This window comes from Carassius auratus, chromosome 47, assembly GCF_003368295.1.
Source record: "Carassius auratus strain Wakin chromosome 47, ASM336829v1, whole genome shotgun sequence".
Taxonomy (NCBI): Eukaryota; Metazoa; Chordata; class Actinopteri; order Cypriniformes; family Cyprinidae; genus Carassius; species Carassius auratus.
Genome location: NC_039289.1, coordinates 4,151,841 through 4,170,458, shown reverse-complemented (window position 1 = coordinate 4,170,458; position 18,618 = coordinate 4,151,841). Strand labels below are relative to the sequence as shown.

Here is an 18,618-nt window from a genome sequence, read left to right as displayed (position 1 = left end):
TTGGTCAGGTGGAGCCGGGGATTGAACCACCAACCTTCTGGTTTGTAGACAACCTACATGAACCATTGAACCAAGTGTGCGAATAAACGTTCAGTGTCAAGAAGGTTTCATGCCAAGGGTGAAACTGAAATTCTGTATTTAGCAAAGTGAAAGCTCTCCTCAGTGTGATGCAACAAAAACAGAAATCAATCAACCAACAAAAGAGTAAGAGTTTGTGTGGTATTATCTCTGCTTTACCTATAAGGCTCTGCCACTCAGTGTCCAGGTCAGCCTGATTAGCAAAGCAACCCTTCATGACGTTCTTGCAGTAGTTGACGCAAGGTTTGACTGATCCCAGACCTTGGCAATGAGGGCAGTACATCAGTTTAATAATGGCATGACTACACTCCTCGCTCAAAGGAACCTGTGGGAATAGTGACCATTAGGCAATTATCCAATAGCGAATACTATTGTGAGCAAAACAATTAACAGCATCACTTTAGGAGAACTGTTCCTGTAATAAAAGCTCTGCAAGACCTTTTAGCATAAGCTGGACAATTTCGTTCCATTAATGTTGGTAAAGATAAGTGAGCTTGCTTGATTTTCTTTGTTATCTCATTTGTAAGTCGCTTTGGATAAAAGTGTCTGCTAACTGAATAAATGTAATGTAAATCTGCCTTTTGGAAAAGCCAAGTTTGGAAGGTAAAGTAATCATGCTCTATATTAGCCGAAGGCAACTTTAATTTAATTATTTTACTACGACCGTGTGTGAACCTGCTGCTCATGCAACTAATTCAAACTTCCCAACAGCTACTAATTGCGTTCATTTTTCATTATAATCCTTCAGAATATGCCATGCAGTGGATTCCGCTTTTATATATGTTAACATAAGACCACTTAAACACACAATATTCCGAACTGATATATTCCCAACATCAGCAAGAATTTAGGTCTGCTTAGCAGGTATCTCCAGAGAGTTTGGCACCAGGAGATTGAATCCATTTCTGTAAGAAATCCCTTAAAGAATGGAGAGGTATCATTGCGCCCTACTTTCATTTGTCAAAGCAGCAGGGAGTTCTAAGGAAATGTAGCATAGCCACTCAGGACTTGGACTATTTTCCATGTGTATATTACGGGGCAAACTCCTTCGGTATTGCTGCATTGTAGGCATTTTTACTGTGAATTTGGGAGTATCCGTTGATTGACTTTCTAGGTAACTAGGGCACTCAAAGTTACTGCTCCCTTTTAGTGCAACCAGACCACCTACAGAGAGTATGGCATTCAAGGGTATGTATGGTTTTGTAAATTTAGGCACATAAAATCAAAGAACAGCATATGTGAGTTTAAGCCACATATAGTCTTTGGGGTCCTTGGACTGTCACACAATTGCACAGTGTTACACCATGGAAGAATTTTTCCCATCGCCGCATGACTCTAATGTCAAATACACCTGTGTCTAGGAGAATACAAACTTCATTTCCAAGGAAAACCCCTACCGCAGAACCCAATGATCATTATAAGCAGATCTTATGCAAGATTTTTGAAAAATACCAGTTAGGGCAAGGATATAATTCATGTTAAACACACCTTGAAGCACTGTGAGACTTGTCATTATAAAAGGTGAGAAAATATGGAACAACTTCGCATCTGCAAAGAATTGAACTTCTGCCAGAACTGGGTGTCTGAACAAGAAGAGGTTGGCAATGCTAAACAGTAACTGTCTTACATAACATAAATGAACGAAACGTGTGAGGCAACAAAAGCGCAAGAGCAAGAACACTTCATAAATCTGCCTCATAAGAAGGTGGAAGAAGGAATTTTTTATCATTTTGCTGTTGTTCGCCCCTGAAGGTATATCAAAGACTTGGAGGAGAATCCCTGGTCTAATGTAACCTTAATTAAACTAAAACTTTGATGTGAAATGCTATATTTGGTGAAAAAATAAACCCAGGAGCTCACACTGGAATACTCATTTGGAAATATCAATGTCAGTCGAGTTTCTGAAGCAAAATATTCTATGATTATTGGCATACGAGTCATATTTTAACAAGACAAAGATGTAAAAGACATATGGTGAGTATTAAAATCAAGAAAATTAGATCTTGGTTCAGTTGAGCACCTTTGAAATCTTGCCCTAAATCGTCCCAATCCTATTTCGCCAGGAAGATGCCAATGTTGGTAGGGACTGGAAATATTGCCAAAAGTGGTCTTACTAGGGCCTGGTTCACACGGGACGATTTTAAAATTGTCGGCCGATTTCCCAAACCTGAGAGACCCCACACACGGCGATAAAAAATCACGGGTCTAACAGTTTTGGTCGTTCAGTGTGTGGTGTGCAGCCACACGCTAATATCAACACATCACACACGAACCGATTTGACTCCCGAGCATTCCCAGGTCAGATGGGAAATCTCGCAAAATCCCTTGAGATCAAACGTGACTTCAGAGTAAACAATCATGGCGGACGAAGAGGATGCAATGGCCATAGTTTGTGCTTTGTTTTTAACGGAAATAAAACATAAGAAAAACAAGAAAAGGCGATGGTCAAAGAGGTGGAGACAATGCGAGCATGGACTATACTTGCTACATCATGATATGGAGTTAGTTGTTGTTTTATCAAATGTTAATACGTACTACACAGATTAATATCCGTTGAAATAAACGTTCATATATTTGTTTCCATGTACTCTTGTGGACTGCAGTTGTGGATGTAGTAATGCCCATCGACTTTATTTGTATTTGTTATATTTGTTATATTATATACACCGGCTGTTTTGATTTTGTTTCCCGGTACTTCCTCACCTCCTCGTCACCTCGCTTTCTGATTGGCTACACGCCACAGTCCACAGGCTGCGTGATTGTTTGTCCTCGGGGGACACCACACACGAGAAGAAATCGGGCCAAATAAATCCAACATGTTGGATATTCCCGATTTGAGATCGGAGCAGTCTTAACACACCACACACGGCAGGAATATTTGATATCGTAAAATAATCGGAGCATCCTAAGATTGTCGGAAGGGGTGAATCGGGGCTAAAATCGGCCTAATTATCCTGCCGTGTGAACCAGCCTTAAGTGTACACTCTAGGGCTTTTATTTATAACTTATTTAGTAGAACGCTTGTTTTTAACTTTCATGCACGAATGCTATCTGTCACCCTTGAGCAACCTGGGATTAATTGCTTTGCTCAAGGGTAGTTCGGTCTTGGCACATGGCATGTTTCATGTTAGCAGCCCTGAGCCTTAACCTCTACGTCACACCCATCCTAAAAAAGAAAAAAAGAATCCACTATACCTGAGATGCCTTCTGTACAACCTCTCCGGCCACAGTAAGGCCCTGGACAAATGCCCGAACAGAGATGAATGCCTGCACGAGCTTGGTCTTCAGCTCCAGTGGAGCATCTCCAAATGGATGCAGGGTTTCAGTCTGCTTGGAGGCACACTCCAGGAAGTCGTCAGAGAGCAAGGAGGCGGTCTCAGGGTCAGATGCCTTCAGAAGACGCTCCAGTAGCTTCATCCAGAAATCGTCCAAGACCTCTTCGAGGTTCAGGGAGGTACCATCGTAATATCGATGGAGGTCAGCGTAAAGGTCATGAAATACTCCCGCATTAGGCTGATACAAATCCCCCAAAGAGGCTACAAAGGTCTCCTCTAACCACCTTTCAGAGCCATTTAAGAGTTCCAGAAAATATGCTGTGTGGGAAATAAAAGAAGTCGCTTATCAGCGTAGTTGCAGATTTCAGTAAAACAACATAGAAGTTCCCTGACAACCGCATTTTTACATGGCTTTAAATTGAATTACAAACCAAAAAGTATTCATTTCTGTGGAAAATTAGTTTGACATGGCAGTTTTAATATTATTTTATATTTTTCATATTTTCTCCACAGATTTTATAAAAGTGAAATATGAAGTTTTAACTTAATAGTTGGATTTCACATATATACGTATGCATTCTAATTTTGTGGCTTGTAGAAAGTATCTAATTAGGGTCAGGAAACTGAATAATTACGTCAAAATCTCTTATCATTAATGTGTGTCACTACAGTTTATCATGCACTGCAGTAAAAGGCCATTAAAAACCCACTTTAATTGCCCTGTGAGGACCCATTATGTGAAAGCATATGAACTTTAGAGGTTTCCTTTTATCTAAGCTCACAATGACACAAACCAGGAGAGAGTTTGGGCTTCAAAGTGCTGCAACTCTTTAACCCTTCAAATTCATTAACCCTGATGCTGTTAAATCCGCAGACGGGTAAAGGAAAATGTTAACTTAAAACAGATGTTTCATTAAAAAAAAAAACCCTGGATAAGACAGCTGTCTGTGACAGTACAAGTACACTATAAAACCTCTAAATCTCATTTCCTCTGAGAGTTTCTGCAGTTGCTACTCTATTCTTCTTCAGCTTTACACTTCGGGTGGAGAAATGAAAACTTAAACATTTGGGTTAATCGAAAATCATCTTACTAATGATACAGTGGAAAAACTGCACACACGTGTTAGCAGCTGTGAAACAAAATATCTAAAACCACAACCAGCTACAAGACTGAATGCATTTGAGTTTTGGACTCACTGTTGAAGGTCCTGTACATGGCATTGAGTGAGGCTTGAATGGAGTGTCCTGCTTCCCTAACCAGGCCTTCAAACTCATTGTGGCTCAGATCCGACAGTCTCTCCTCCATTTTAATGGTGCAGCAGGTGTTAACATTTGGGCAGATGCTGAGATTTTCGCCTGCAAAATCAGTGGAAAGATAATATGATTTTAGCAGAGTTTTTAACCTAGTTATTGCACCAAAGATGCCAATTTGTCTAATTATATCATATATCAAGCTCCATAAAAACTTAGACTGATGCCTGAAAAGGTGAAATGATGTCATACTTCCATGAAAAGCATAAAAAAGACAGATGGATCTGCCACACTGCTTTGTGTCTTTTATGTGTGAGAGACTCATGCAAGATACAAATACACACAAAAAAATATATTTGTAAGTCATCCGTTATTGTGAATATATTCAACAGTGATTTTTATACTGCTAGTAATTACAGACCTATTAGTATTTGACCTATAGTCTCAAATGTGGCAGAGAAAATGATGGCTGTGCAAATCGTTAATTATCTGAATACCAGTTAATTTGTTTTTCACTCGATGCAATTTGGCTTCAGAGCAAACTATTCAATTGAGATGACAAACTGTTACTTCACCTGACCTCAAGAAGGTTTCTGACACAGTAGAACACAGAATTCTTATGTCTAAATTATTAGATTTTGAGATGGATTGAATCATATTTGTCCGGTCACTCACAGTTTGTCAGAATACACAATTATAAGTTAGTCCCCTTAAGTATATTCACAGGTGTTCCCCAAGGATCTGTTCTGGGTCCATTGCTTTACACATTGTAAATCAATTACTTTCCATCCGTCTGTCCCAACACTTACATCCAAATGTATGCGGATGACACAACTTACAAAATCTTTGGTTCATGTCACAACATGGCATTTATTTTGGGGTGGATTAACCCTTTAAAGAGCCTTCGGTGTCATTACGCATCGCATCCCAGGCCTTCTATTGCAGTCCGTAAGCAGCACAGGCCTGTGGCTTGCATTGCAATGCACACTGACAAGGGACCACGAGACACAAGACAGATGAAGCGTTTCTTCCCACTCTGGCACACAAAGCAAGAATCTGTGTGCATTAACTAAACACATATGAAAAGAAACGGATAATGACAAAGTGTGAGAAAGTAAAAGAAAACAACCCAAAGCACACTAGATGAATTACTGTATCTCACAATGCATTTCCTATGGAAGCTGGTTTTTTCCTCAGGTTTTAAAAAAAATCACAACTATCTATTCTACAATTTCAGATATAATCCCACAACTGTGAGATAAAAATGCACAATTGTGAGAAGAAAAAAAATTGAATTGCAATAAAAAAAAGGATTTTGAGGAATTGTGAGGTAAAAACTTGCAACTGCTAGAAAGAAAACACCAAAAAAATAAATAATAATAATAAAATTGTGAGACTTATATCTCAAAATTCTGTTCATCTAAAAAGTTTGAATTTAAATTAAATGAGATTAAAAACGTATAATTACGAATATAATTGACAATTGCGTGATATTTTTTTTCTGTGCTGAAAACAGGCTTTCAGAATTTCCTGAATGAGCTCAATATCAACTGCATATTTTTAGCACAATGGCTTCTGTCATTTTTTACATCTTTGATTACTGCAAACAATATCTACACACATACGTACTGTACGTATACTCTGTTCGAATGCTTTTTCTGTGGCGTTAGCTCCAGTACTTCAGGGGGCAACAGGGTCCTTATAGTGCTTCTAGTGCCAATCTTTGGAATAATTCATTTTTAAAATGCAACATTGTTAAAGTATATAGTGCATACATATATAGTGCATATAAGCATTACGCTTACTATCTTGAATGCAGAAAGGGAGAGAGGCTAACAGAAATGGATCTTGGGTGTGTATGTGCAAACTGAACCTCCCATAATTCTAGGCAGATCAAGAGATGATGCATATATTTATGAATGTAGGATGCTAGCCAAGGCAATATTTTGAATAAGCTAAAAATAAATGCAGAGGAATTCTCTCTCTCTCTCTCTCTCTCTCTCTCGCTCTCTTCTTTTTTTAAATAAACATTGTTTGAGCCTAATTGTGCTGTCCGCGTGTTGGATGGAAATAGACAGGCTGCCAACGGAACAAGACCCTGAATCAAAGCCTGACAGAGAATCACCTGTCAGCTGCCTGCCTCCATCTTTCCTCAAGAAAAATCAAGGGTTTCTTCAGACAGCCTAATTGTTTGAGATGGACAGCTAGACAAATAGTCAGGCAGAATGACAAACAGGCCTAGATGGTGGAGAAACCTTGAGTGTCGTCAGATGAAGCAAATCCCTTCAAGTTAAATTGTTAGTCGGTAGCTTTCAACCAAACTGGTGGGATCCCTTCAGGACCTGTGACTATTTAATCAAAGAAATGCTCCAAGCGGTATAGTGCTGAGAGCTATTTTTCCATTCTTCTTCCTTGCATGCCTCGTTGATATTGACTTACATGCTGCAAAATACATCAGATTATATATTTTTGAGCAGATCATTACAAATAATCATGGTCTTTTGACAATGTACTGGGAAAATGTACAGTGACTATTTACAAGCAGTTCTGTCTGTGCTATTAAACCAGATGTGTTGTTATTCAAGTAGCTATTAACATTGCTTTTTCCTGTGGCAACAGTATAAAAGTAGCCCAGGTCCATGGGAACACTAGTTTTGGGCCATATAAAATTCAATCTGCCATCTGGAACACCCTAGCAACCTCATAGCAATGCCTTGGCAACTGCCTACAGCATCCTAGCATCACTACAACAGTTTTTGATTGGGTAAACACCACTTACATTTTCTTGATAAAATGTAGAAAATTAGTTCATCTTAAAGGTTTCTGCCAAACCACATATAGCTAGCTTAGCTCATTTGTGTTACATAAAAATCATTTTTATCATTTACACAGGGCACATGGTAAAAGAAAACAATATTTATGATGGATTTTCAAAAGTCTCATGTTATGAATTGCAGTATGTTGACAGATTTTCTAATATTGTTGTGTAGACCACATTCTAAAAGGAAAATTGGTGCTAATTCATTACAAAAAGCACTGATGTTGACACAACGGACTAGAACACCTTCATGCCTTCTGGACTGACTTTTGAAAACTGACTTGGACTGACTTCAGAAGAAAACCGCGAGGCCTCGTTTTAAAGGGAACAACCAAAGAGGAAGTTCTTTTGGGGGATGTTCTTCACGTTCATCTTTAGAGCCCCTGACATACCAATGTGAATAGTTCTTTTATTTTCTCATCTTCTTTTCCTGGGAGAGGATTTGAGTGCACTCCTTTGAGATGAGAGCAAAGGCTGCCTCAGGCACCGGTTTACCAGCAGCAGGTGCACGAGGATCTACAGGTGAGCCCGGTATGCCAAAAAATACATTCATGTCCTCTGTGCCTGTCTCTGAGGAACGGAAAGTCTTTGGTAAGCTTGCTTCCCAACCAAGCCCTTCTGGAAGACTTAGAAACACCAAACAAGTACCTCATACCACAACGCTCAAGAACAAGCTGTGAAAGAATTTATGGAAAAACACAGAGGTTTATTTAAGGTGCTAATATATGAATGACTAATTTGTTATTACTTTTGCATGCCAAATTACACAATTTTTGAAATCATGATGACAACTGTGGTACAGAAACTGCTATGCTTGCCGCTATTCTCCACTAATCTCTGAATCTGACCTTCTTTTTTAAATATTGGGGTCATGGGTTACATGGCGCTTTGCCTAAACATTGGTCTCAACTGAGAGGATAAGCTGCCTTTAATGAACACAATGCAATATCTCTGTAATCCCCTGTAGACCAGTGTCCTAAGAGGACGCTGGGAAAATGCGGACAGGAAAAATTAGGTTAGGAAGACAAAGAGAGATGGGGGAGGAAGCGTGTAACCTAGAGGAAATGTATTTGTCAAAGAAGTGTGCCAAACACCTTTGGATTTGTGTCAGCAACACAAATTCGAATTTAAACATGGGCGGATTTTCCCAGGGTTCCAGACCAGCAGGGGGCCCTGAGGAGCTGTAGAAACCGTGCATCAAATAGTACAGTTCTTATTAATATCTGCAAAATGAGCAAGCTAGCTTGAAACAAACTTGGTCATTTAAAAGAAACATGCTTTCACGCTTCAGAAAAGGACGCAAATGTATTCTGAAGACAAATACTAGGTTTGTTTGAGGAACAGGCTAGCTACAGTAGTTTCTAACTAGCAATAACAACCAACTGCATATGCTACACAGCAATTGCACATTGGTTAAACTAACAACTAACATACTCTCCTTCTACATACCCTTAACCTAAAGCAAAAGCATCATATTTTTTGGTTTTTGCGAAAATGGTGACCCAAAATTACAGAAGCTCTCGAAAAACTGGGGAACAGTCAAAAACACACAAAGCAGTTAAGCCCATCATTTACTCTCCTCATCAATTTTCCTGCAAAGCATGCTGGAAACTAGAAATTCTCTGCCCAGTTTTAGTTAAATCCAACTAAATCGACTGATGTAGTATCAACACAAATTAATTCAGCAGAAGTACCGAAAATAAAGCCGGAACAAACAAATCAAGATTTGTTTAGCAATTATCTGAATGAAGCCAAACAAATTGGTCTGCCACTGCTTTATACTTGTCTACACCTAAAGTACGTTAATTTTGGGACAGCTTAAGTTACGTAGTATCTTAATGTGCCTCTTGCTTCCGGTGTATGGCATCCATGCCCAGGACATCTGGACTTCATAATCTGTTCCTGTATACATGGAGGTACCCTGTTAGGGAATGAAAACTGATAAAGGATTAAGTCCTTATACTACTGACGGTATAAAAATAATCTGGGGCTTTGTCACCTCTGGCTGACTCTTTTAATCTCCACTCCTAGTCTGGTCTTCTACCCCATTTCCAGGTGACCTTTCTTTCAACCTTTTCCTATGCCCATTAGCACTCATTACACCCCTCCTGTCGGGTTTCTCGCACTCTCTTAACCATCTGCTTCTGGTCTCTCTTATCCGCTACCCTGCTGAGTCGTGGGACTGCTCAAAGAGTCCCGAGCGTCCCAGGCGCCGTGCCGTCTTACACCGAGAGCTTGTGACCCCTTGAACCTGGCCTTGCACGAAGACGCAATAAAGGCCATTGACAGCCACTTACTTGTTTTATGTGCTAAAAGATTCGACCTCAGAGCAAGCTCCGGTATGGCTTATAAAACACTGGAAAGTATCTTTTAATTGATTTCCTAGGTTGTCCTGGGATGCCAGCCCTTAATTTCTTTGGTAAATGGGTAGGATCATCAAGCTGAGGTACGTCTGGGGTTTGGCCATAATCGGCGGCGAAAATAGCCCAGGCCTGTCTGTGATTTAGTTTGCACATGGTCTGCTCTCATATGCGTGTTTACAGTTTTATGACCCAGAGGAATTGAGGAAGCTGAAGGGAGTGTGAAATATAAAGGCCATTACGGGTTGGTCTAATGAGCTGCTGTGATCCTATAACACTGAGTGTATGAGAGGGTTCAAACGGAAAATACAACCCTGTTGACTTTATATTTAGAACATAATATACAGGCACACTTTGGGAAACTAATAAAAGAAAACGTACAGCTTAGTGTTATACTGTATAATGTAGGTATAGCATAGCTTAGATATCCGAATTTAACGATAACGGCAACACCAACATTTAAAACAATATTCAAGTTGTGTGGTAATATGTAGAATAAAGTGAAACAGGTCTTCTAGACAAAGGGCTGGAAGATATGCCGGAAAAATACATCATTTTTAGGAAAACATTTCATGCTCAAATCAAAACCTGATCAATAAAATCTCGTTGCATCTTACATTTGTTTCTTATTGAATGACGCTCCAATCTGAAATACGGTGTACCATTAATCGTATACTTGATTCTTACATTTGGGATGCATTTCATATTAACTTAACAGACTTGTAAATATCTAATAATCGTCCTTTGCTTCAGGCAGTATATTAAGGCAGGAAAGATTCCTATCTTTTCAAGCGTTTGTTGAGATGAGAGCCGACACGTAGCATGCATTATGGATATGCTCTTAAGCGTGTGTCTTGCTTCACTAATGGTGAAAGATGGTGAAGTGTACAACCCAGCTCTCTGAATTGGACATTTCTAGGTTTTCATAAATCTAAAAAATACACCACAGCTCAGACTCAGCCTTGCTTCCTAGACACACACGTGTGGAAGTGAGCACGTGCATGTGTGTGTACAAAGCAAACCTAATCGGATGTAAAATATCACTTAAAATATTAGCAATATAAATACTGAATATTTGTACTGTACTTTCTGTGTAGCTTTAAAGTAATCACCACTGGTATGTACAAATGCTACTAGAGATAAGCCCGATAATCATAGAAAAATGATAAATCACAAAGCTTTTTGCAAGGATTGGAGAGAGAGAAAGAGATAATATGCTTACTTAGTACACTATAAAAGCAGCAAAAAATAATTTCCCGTAATTCTCAATGTGATGCATTAATTTTATAATCCCTCACTGAATTTTATAGAACGTAGTAGCTGTCATTCGGTGCATGAGGTTCTTCCTGTGAGTGAGGAAAACGTGCTGTGACTGAATTGGCAAGTCATTATGCAAAATAATAAGTTATTCATAATTGCATTCACTCAAACAATGAAAAATGTCACTTTAAATAAATCTCATCAGCCTAATGGGCTGTCGCATTGGCTGACAGGGTCAAGACAAATGAACAAAACACACCGAGAACAGATTAGAGTGTGTTTGGGCAGTCAGGATTATTATTATTTTTTTTTTTTTGCTTATTTTTATTATTACATTAATCTGATTATAAATTAGTGTTTATTTAATAAAACCTATTCAAATTATGAGAGCAAAAGGTAAATATTTAAAGGGCAAGATTCCACAAAAGCATACTTTAACCACAAATAAAAACAGAGAGAAAAAATGGTAAAAGCTCAAGTGCTATCCAACTGTCATCGGATCAATGAAAATGAATGCTGATCCCAGGTAAAGCAGTCCTCTGCGTGCTTTCCTTTCATTTAAATTCCTTGCTGTCTAACAAGGTCATTGAGATGTGCTCAAATTGCCATGCCAGCTGCTGCTAAAATCTGGATTATGGGCCCCTGGATTACGAGGATTTGAGTTTTAAAGAAATCCTAATCCCCAAGATGTCAAGCATGTCTTTAACAGAGCACATACATGTTTTATTTTCAAATTGCGAGACATCATTCATTTGGGCTTGTAGCATTTAGCATTGGCGGTTCCACTCCATGCTAATCAAGTGCAGAATTTGCATCCTCAGATTTGACCTTTTCAGATATCAGAGTGATTTTTGACCTGTCTGGGTTGCTTTTCTTTTGTGTTGCATAGTTTTCAATGATTTTAGAAGATATGCCAATGTTAGCATCTGCTTAATTTGACTAGCTTCTCCCAAGTGACAGATTTGCTATGCTAACAACGCTTGACTATATGGTTGCAGTTTGATGTTTGCATTTAGCGTTGTTAGCATTGTTTTGTACCACCATAAAATTGATAGCATCGTTTTGTACCATTGTTAGCATTGTGTTGCACCATCATACAATTGTTAGCATTATTTTGTACCAAAAAAGACCTTCATTTCAGGTGTTGAATACACTGAAAACACATTAATAGCAAAGGGAACACGTTTGGCTAACAGTTAATGTAGCTAATGGGAGGCTTTGAGTAGTAGCTGCCTGATTGTCGTGAATCAAACTAAACTTTAGCACAACTCTTGCCATTTTTACATGTATAGCATGTCACACTTTCACCTTTAATAGACTCTGACAGGCCTTCTTCTCCCTTAGATCCAATAACAAGGAGACACTTAATGAGTAAATGGTAAAGAACTGATAATTTACTCAATGTCAATACATTAGTGAGATTACCTGACTAATACAATCAATTGAGGAATGATGTCCAGCGTTCAAACCTTCCCTAATCCCTAATGTGACATGACCTGTTGTCAGGACACAGGATAAAAGACAGTGGGTCTCATTTACTGGGGAACACTCAAAAACACACAAAGCAGTTAAGCCCATCATTTACTCTCCTCATCAATATCCAAATTCGTTAAAAGAATAGTTCACCCAAAAAGTAAATTTAAGTATTAATTTTTGAGTGAACTATTCTTTCAAAATTCGAACCATGTTCAAATCTTTATGCTGCCAGAGATAATAATCACATCTCCGTCTTCATCCCTCACTTCTCTTTCCTTTCACCAGCGTGTTGGCAGCGAGATAACCTGATAGCAACTTGGAACATGCAACATGCAGTTAATATTGACAGAGTAAAGTGGTTGGAGGGATGCCCAGAGCTACTGTGAATTATTCACAAGACTGCTGCTAGCGGGCATTCAGCACGAGGTGATGAACACTTGTCGGTGGCTGCGGAAGGCTAATCACAAATGGAGCCATTTCATGTATTTAATTAGCTGGAGGTGCTAACAGAATAGCTTAAACAATGCACTCTAGCTGCAATTACACAGAAATGTTTAATGAAGTTCATTCATTCAGCTGTTGTCAAAAACGTATTGTTATTTCAAAGAAATATCTACCCTCCACATTTTTTAGAACACATTAAAAAACTTTGACGTGTACAACCCAACTTTTACAACCATTCCAGTGCACCCGAACAAAAGCAGACCATTCAGTCGTTCCAGGTGTTGTTGGGTGTACCTCTGAGCACAGCTGTGCTTTTATTCGTGATCAGCGGCAGGGCATAAGGGTGGAAGATTGAGAGTGCGGTGGCATGTTTCAGCCCTGATCAGACCTGCATGATCCCGGCTCTTAACAAGCACCACAGTGCACTGCAGATCCCCGCTGAGCCGTGGAGGAGAAACACTCCCACACTCCAAAAGAACAATCAGTGGGCCAGAGGGAGAGAAACTGTGTGGGAGAAGGTGTAATTATGCTCAGATAATCACGAGTCGACAATTCATCAGCAAGAACATGAGCATTTGGCACAAATGTCTTGGTACTGTATGCATTAGCACAACCTCAAATGTCTAAATCTGCTATGGAGGAATGTGCAGTTATAACATGGAGCTATTTCTGCATGATTTAACCTTTAAAAAGACTTTTGTTGATGTCACCTAATTTAACCAGTAAATATTATTTTTGAATTAAAACTTAAAAAAAAAACTTTATTTGTTTCTTTTTTTAACTAATTTAAATGTTGTCAGATGAAGCGCATTTTTGGTTTTCATGACAGAACATTTTCCCTGCAATCTTAATTTATAAATGTTTTAAATATAACAATAATTTATAATAAAAACTATAATCATATTAATTATTAAATAACAATAATAATTAAATATTATAAATATGATTTTTAATAATATTGTTAATTATAATAAATCATATTTTAATGTATAATATACTTTTCATAGTAATTATAATTACATTTCTATTTAATTTAATTAATTTTATAGCCATGTTGATTCAGTCATATTACAATTTTCTTTTTTTAATTGAATAAAACTTGTTCATTTAAATCATATGAAGCATATTTATATTTTTAGTTTACATTACCACTGTGTAAAATATATTAAATCTCAATATATAAAAACATTAAATGCAAAAACTTCATACCTAATAATTTAATCTAAACTAATATAGCCAGGTTGACACAGTAAAATTATTTTTTTTTAAAATTGAATAAAACTTGTGAATTCAGATCATATAAAGCATCTCTCTCTCTTTCTCTCTCTCTCTCTCTATATATATATGTGTGTGTGTGTATGTATATGCATATACATGCATATACATACACACACATATACTGTACATATACACATTTATCAATGATATTTTAATTATATATTAGATCAGTTCATACTTCATTATTCATCTGGTAGTTTGTGTCTAATACTTCCATCATTTTTGAGGAATTACTACTGGATTAAAGTTTCTGTCAGTCGTGCAAACAGAAATTAGATGCGTATAATTAATTAAACAACTTCAAATGAGCGAATTTGATTGTCACTCTCCACTGAATGACTGTATTATTGAATTTGCATGTGCAAACGGTTGTAATATATGCTAAAAGCTTAATCAAATCAGCCAGTGTGCCTCCAGATGGTTGGCATGGGGGTTGGATGTGCGTGTGGCAATGTGGCTGAGAACATGGGTGTGTGCCGCTTTCAACCACACAGGGTTCATGGGTGTGTGCCTCGCTGTATAGAAGAGCAGCAAACATGAGCCAAAGTTGAGCTCTGAAATCAGGCGACAGGTTACAAGAATCCAAACATCCAAATCCATCAACACCGCAGACACTTAGATCTCACTTTCAAAACCTGGAAACAAATCTCTTAAAATGACAAAGTTACGATCGCAAACATGCGAGATCGCACATATACCCGCCTCCCATCTTCATGGCCTACTTGAGCGAAATGTGAGATTGCCATTGTTTAGAGTCACCGCAGGGCTCGAAGTGTTATGTAGCCCCCCCCCACTGAACAATATGTGTTCATAAAAATGGCAGACACACTAGTTGCATCGGTAATTCTAGACAGCAGCATTCAGCTCTGGTTCCTCTCTGACCTTTAGATAATGCTTTAAGATCAGCTCTTTCTAAAACACGCCAACATGCTAAAACAAAACGTGGCGGAAACCTCAAACCATTCAACTCAAAATGCACAATGTTGTGGTCACACCCGTCAAACTGACCTCAAAATAACAATTATTGTAATAATCTGAGGAGGAGATGACAGCTACCTAGAACATAAATTCAACATTCAAACAACGGTTTGCTAACGTTACAACAATATTATTGTCTGTAGTCAAAATTTTGTACAATAACGTAATCATGCAATATATAAAGAAAGTCAAATTTTGTTTAATGCCTTAAAGTAATCTAAGTAGAATGCAAATTAATACAAATTAACTTAGAAAATGTGTCTAAAAATTTTGTTTGCAATCCATTTTACTTTTGTAACGTGACATCAGTCACATAATGAAAATGCTATCATCATTTACTCATCCTCATGCTGTGACTTCCTCTCTTCTGTGGAGCACAAAGGGAGATGTTTTGAAGCATGTTCATGCTGCACTTTCACCTTAAGCCTGTGTTATACTTTCGCGTTCCCAAGTCTGGTATGGACCGCTAGGAAGGCGTGACGCAAAAATCGTCATCGTAGAGAGTGTGCGTTGAGTGGATGACATTGTGCCTCCCATTTTTTGCGACCATGTGTACTTGTCCGCACATTCACAAAAAAGGGGAGGCACACGGTCGTCCGCTCAGAGCCTCCGCGCAAACTCTCCGATGATTTTTACGTCACGCCTTCCTAGCGGTCCAGTTCAGTAGGCTTCAAAAGCACCACTGCACATGCTGTTTGAAGAAGCCCTTTGCTACTCAAACCTTTACAATCCATCAATAAAACAATATAAAGACAGCCAGATGTGCAATAACTCTGAGTAAAAATACTGTCTGTGTACGCGTCAGAATTGCTCATGCGGAAAATATAACACAGGCTTTACAATGAAAGTGAATGGGATTGGGGCTGTCAAGTTCTAAAAAGCACAAAAATCATCAAAAAAGTAGTTCAGGTGACTTGTGCGCTATTTCTCAAGTTGTTCCGTGCCAGTTGAACACAAAAAATATTTTTGAAAAATGTTGGTAACCAAACAGTTAATGGTCCCGCAATGACTTCCATAGTATTTTTTTCCATACTACTCAGTGCAGACCATCCACTGTTTGGTTACCAATATTCTTCAAAATATCTTTTTCTGTGTTCAACAGAGGAAAGAAACGCATACAGGTTTGGAATAACTTGAGTAAATGACGACGAAATTTTAACTTTTGGGTGAACTACCCCTTTAAGAGCCATAGTACTATATCCAATTCACTTTTCATTGTATGGAAAGACATCATGCTATAAATATCTCCTTTTGTGTTTCACAAAAAAAATAAATAAATAATAAAATAAAGGTTTTTGAAAGGCATTGTGTTTGAATACAGCACATTCCATAAGATTTATTAAATTATTTATTTTTTAGATAACTGTCAAGCACCAAAATATAGTAAATTAATTTGAAATTAAATAAAAACTAATTTTTTTTTTTTAAAGTAAACAATATTATTAAACACAACTCAATATTTGAAACCATGTATATTTAACCACTTATAGCCTAAAACATCAGCTAGAAATAAACCTGAACTTCAAGCAGACAAGAACAATCTTGCCTCTAACCACTTTTAGGCTTTTAAACGAACAACTTATTCCTAAGGTTTGAACAATGAATAAAAGATGTTGAGATGGCGGTGGGTGCCTGGCACATCATCTCCCCCTTCTGACCTTGAGAATTTCCTCTCGGCCAATAGGAACTCTTTGTTTCTCTCAACCACTCAAATGTGCTGAGGATTCCTTTTAAGGAACACTTATTAGTGAAGGGGGCTGCTGTGGCGATGTTTGTGTGTAGTGGGGTTTTTGGGGTGTTGAACACAACTGGAAGGCAGAATATATATTGTACAGATATATTTTCATTGTCTAATAGAAAAATGGCACTGAATAATGGCGACGTTGTACAAATTGTGTTTCCTTGCTGCTTTACTTTACATTTGTTTATGTGTGTGAGTGTGGCACATGTGCAATCATTTATCTCCTTTAGCTTCTTGGGCACACAAGAACAATTAGATTTATGGATCCCAGAGGAATTCTTGGGAGAAAAAAACTGGGAGCGCATCATGGATTGATATAATTGCATGTTAATGCACACTGATTGGTGACATATTACCGGTTATAATGTGCGACCTCTTATAATAAATATGGCTCATAAAGGCTGATGGCAGATTTCATACTGCCCAGCATGCATTGGACAGATTTGCAAACTGCCAACAATTTTTTTGGGCCTTTAATGAGAATATTAAAAATCAAATTTTTGAGCTACGAATCACTTTCCGACTGCATGGATTCAGTCACTGCTTGTTACTTGCAAATGACAAAGAAAATAATGAGATTTGCTCATAAAATTATGTAATTCATGAACTGCACTTTGGTCATACATAGCCTATATCTATAGTAATACCACCACTCCTTATTAATACTACAACTTACAGACAATCCAAATATATTACAATTACAGTGAGGTTTTTACTCCTAAATTACAAAACTGCATAACATGACCTACAGGGACCATATACTGCTTGAGACCAGCTCCAGGACATGCTCTTTCAAACCACATTGGCATCCAGACATCAGGTGTGTGTGTGTGTGTGTGTGTGTGTGTGTGTGTGTGTGTGTATAGAACTGATGAATGAACCGCAAGTCGCTCGTGAACAGCATTCGGCCAGGTGTAGCCCCGTTTCACCAGTTACAGTTCTGTCTACTGTTCTTTTCGGTGCAGCGAGTAGAGCTATGGTTTGGGACCCCCCATCTGTGCACGCGCTTCCTGAACTTGACAATATGAGCACGCACCTCGAACTTGTCAGGTGCAAAAAAGCAAAACAGTGTTGATGGTAAAAAAAAAAAAAAAAAAAGACAGGAAGATGACAATGGGATAGATAGATAGATAGATAGATAGATAGATAGATAGATAGATAGATAGATAGATAGATAGATAGATAACAATGACCTCTGTCACCGTTAATTCTTACCTGATATCTCGGTCCCCGGGACGCCTTTTAACGTGAAGCCTTTGCCGGTGTAGAACTGGCGCATGTCCGCGCAGCTCCGCTTTTTAGCGCCCGCTTCACCCGCAGACAGAGTCACGGAGATGAGCGACACGAGCAGCGCGACCGCTGTCAGATCCATTGGGTCCCGATCCAGAGACTGAGATGGAGAGGAGGATGAAGTCCACTGACGCTGATGCGCTAGACTTAAATAAAACACACCCGACTCTCTCTACAACAGCAGGATAGAGGATAAAATCCACTTGTTTAGGGAACACGTAAACCTAATGAAAGAGGATGTGTGTTATTGATCAGCCCGGTGGCGACCTGTTTCTGGTGCTCATGTCTTTACGCACTAATGCATAATTAATAATATCTCTCTAAGTATGCTAGCTAGTATAGTATGAACAGTAAACACTGTTGTAGGAA

General features: G+C 38.4%; 1 protein-coding gene across 1 annotated transcript in view; it reads right to left on the bottom strand.

The window, feature by feature from the left end:
• Positions 1 to 18,618, bottom strand: part of LOC113064826 (glypican-1-like) — a 21,265-nt gene extending 2,647 nt beyond the window's left edge. Inside the window, exons 1-4 of the mRNA XM_026235774.1 lie at positions 18,175 to 18,618; positions 4,551 to 4,709; positions 3,274 to 3,671; positions 238 to 403 (exon numbers count right to left, since the gene is read on the bottom strand). Coding sequence (XP_026091559.1) covers positions 238 to 403; positions 3,274 to 3,671; positions 4,551 to 4,709; positions 18,175 to 18,331 — 880 coding nt within the window. The 5' untranslated portion in view covers positions 18,332 to 18,618. The remainder of the gene's footprint in view (positions 1 to 237; positions 404 to 3,273; positions 3,672 to 4,550; positions 4,710 to 18,174) is intronic.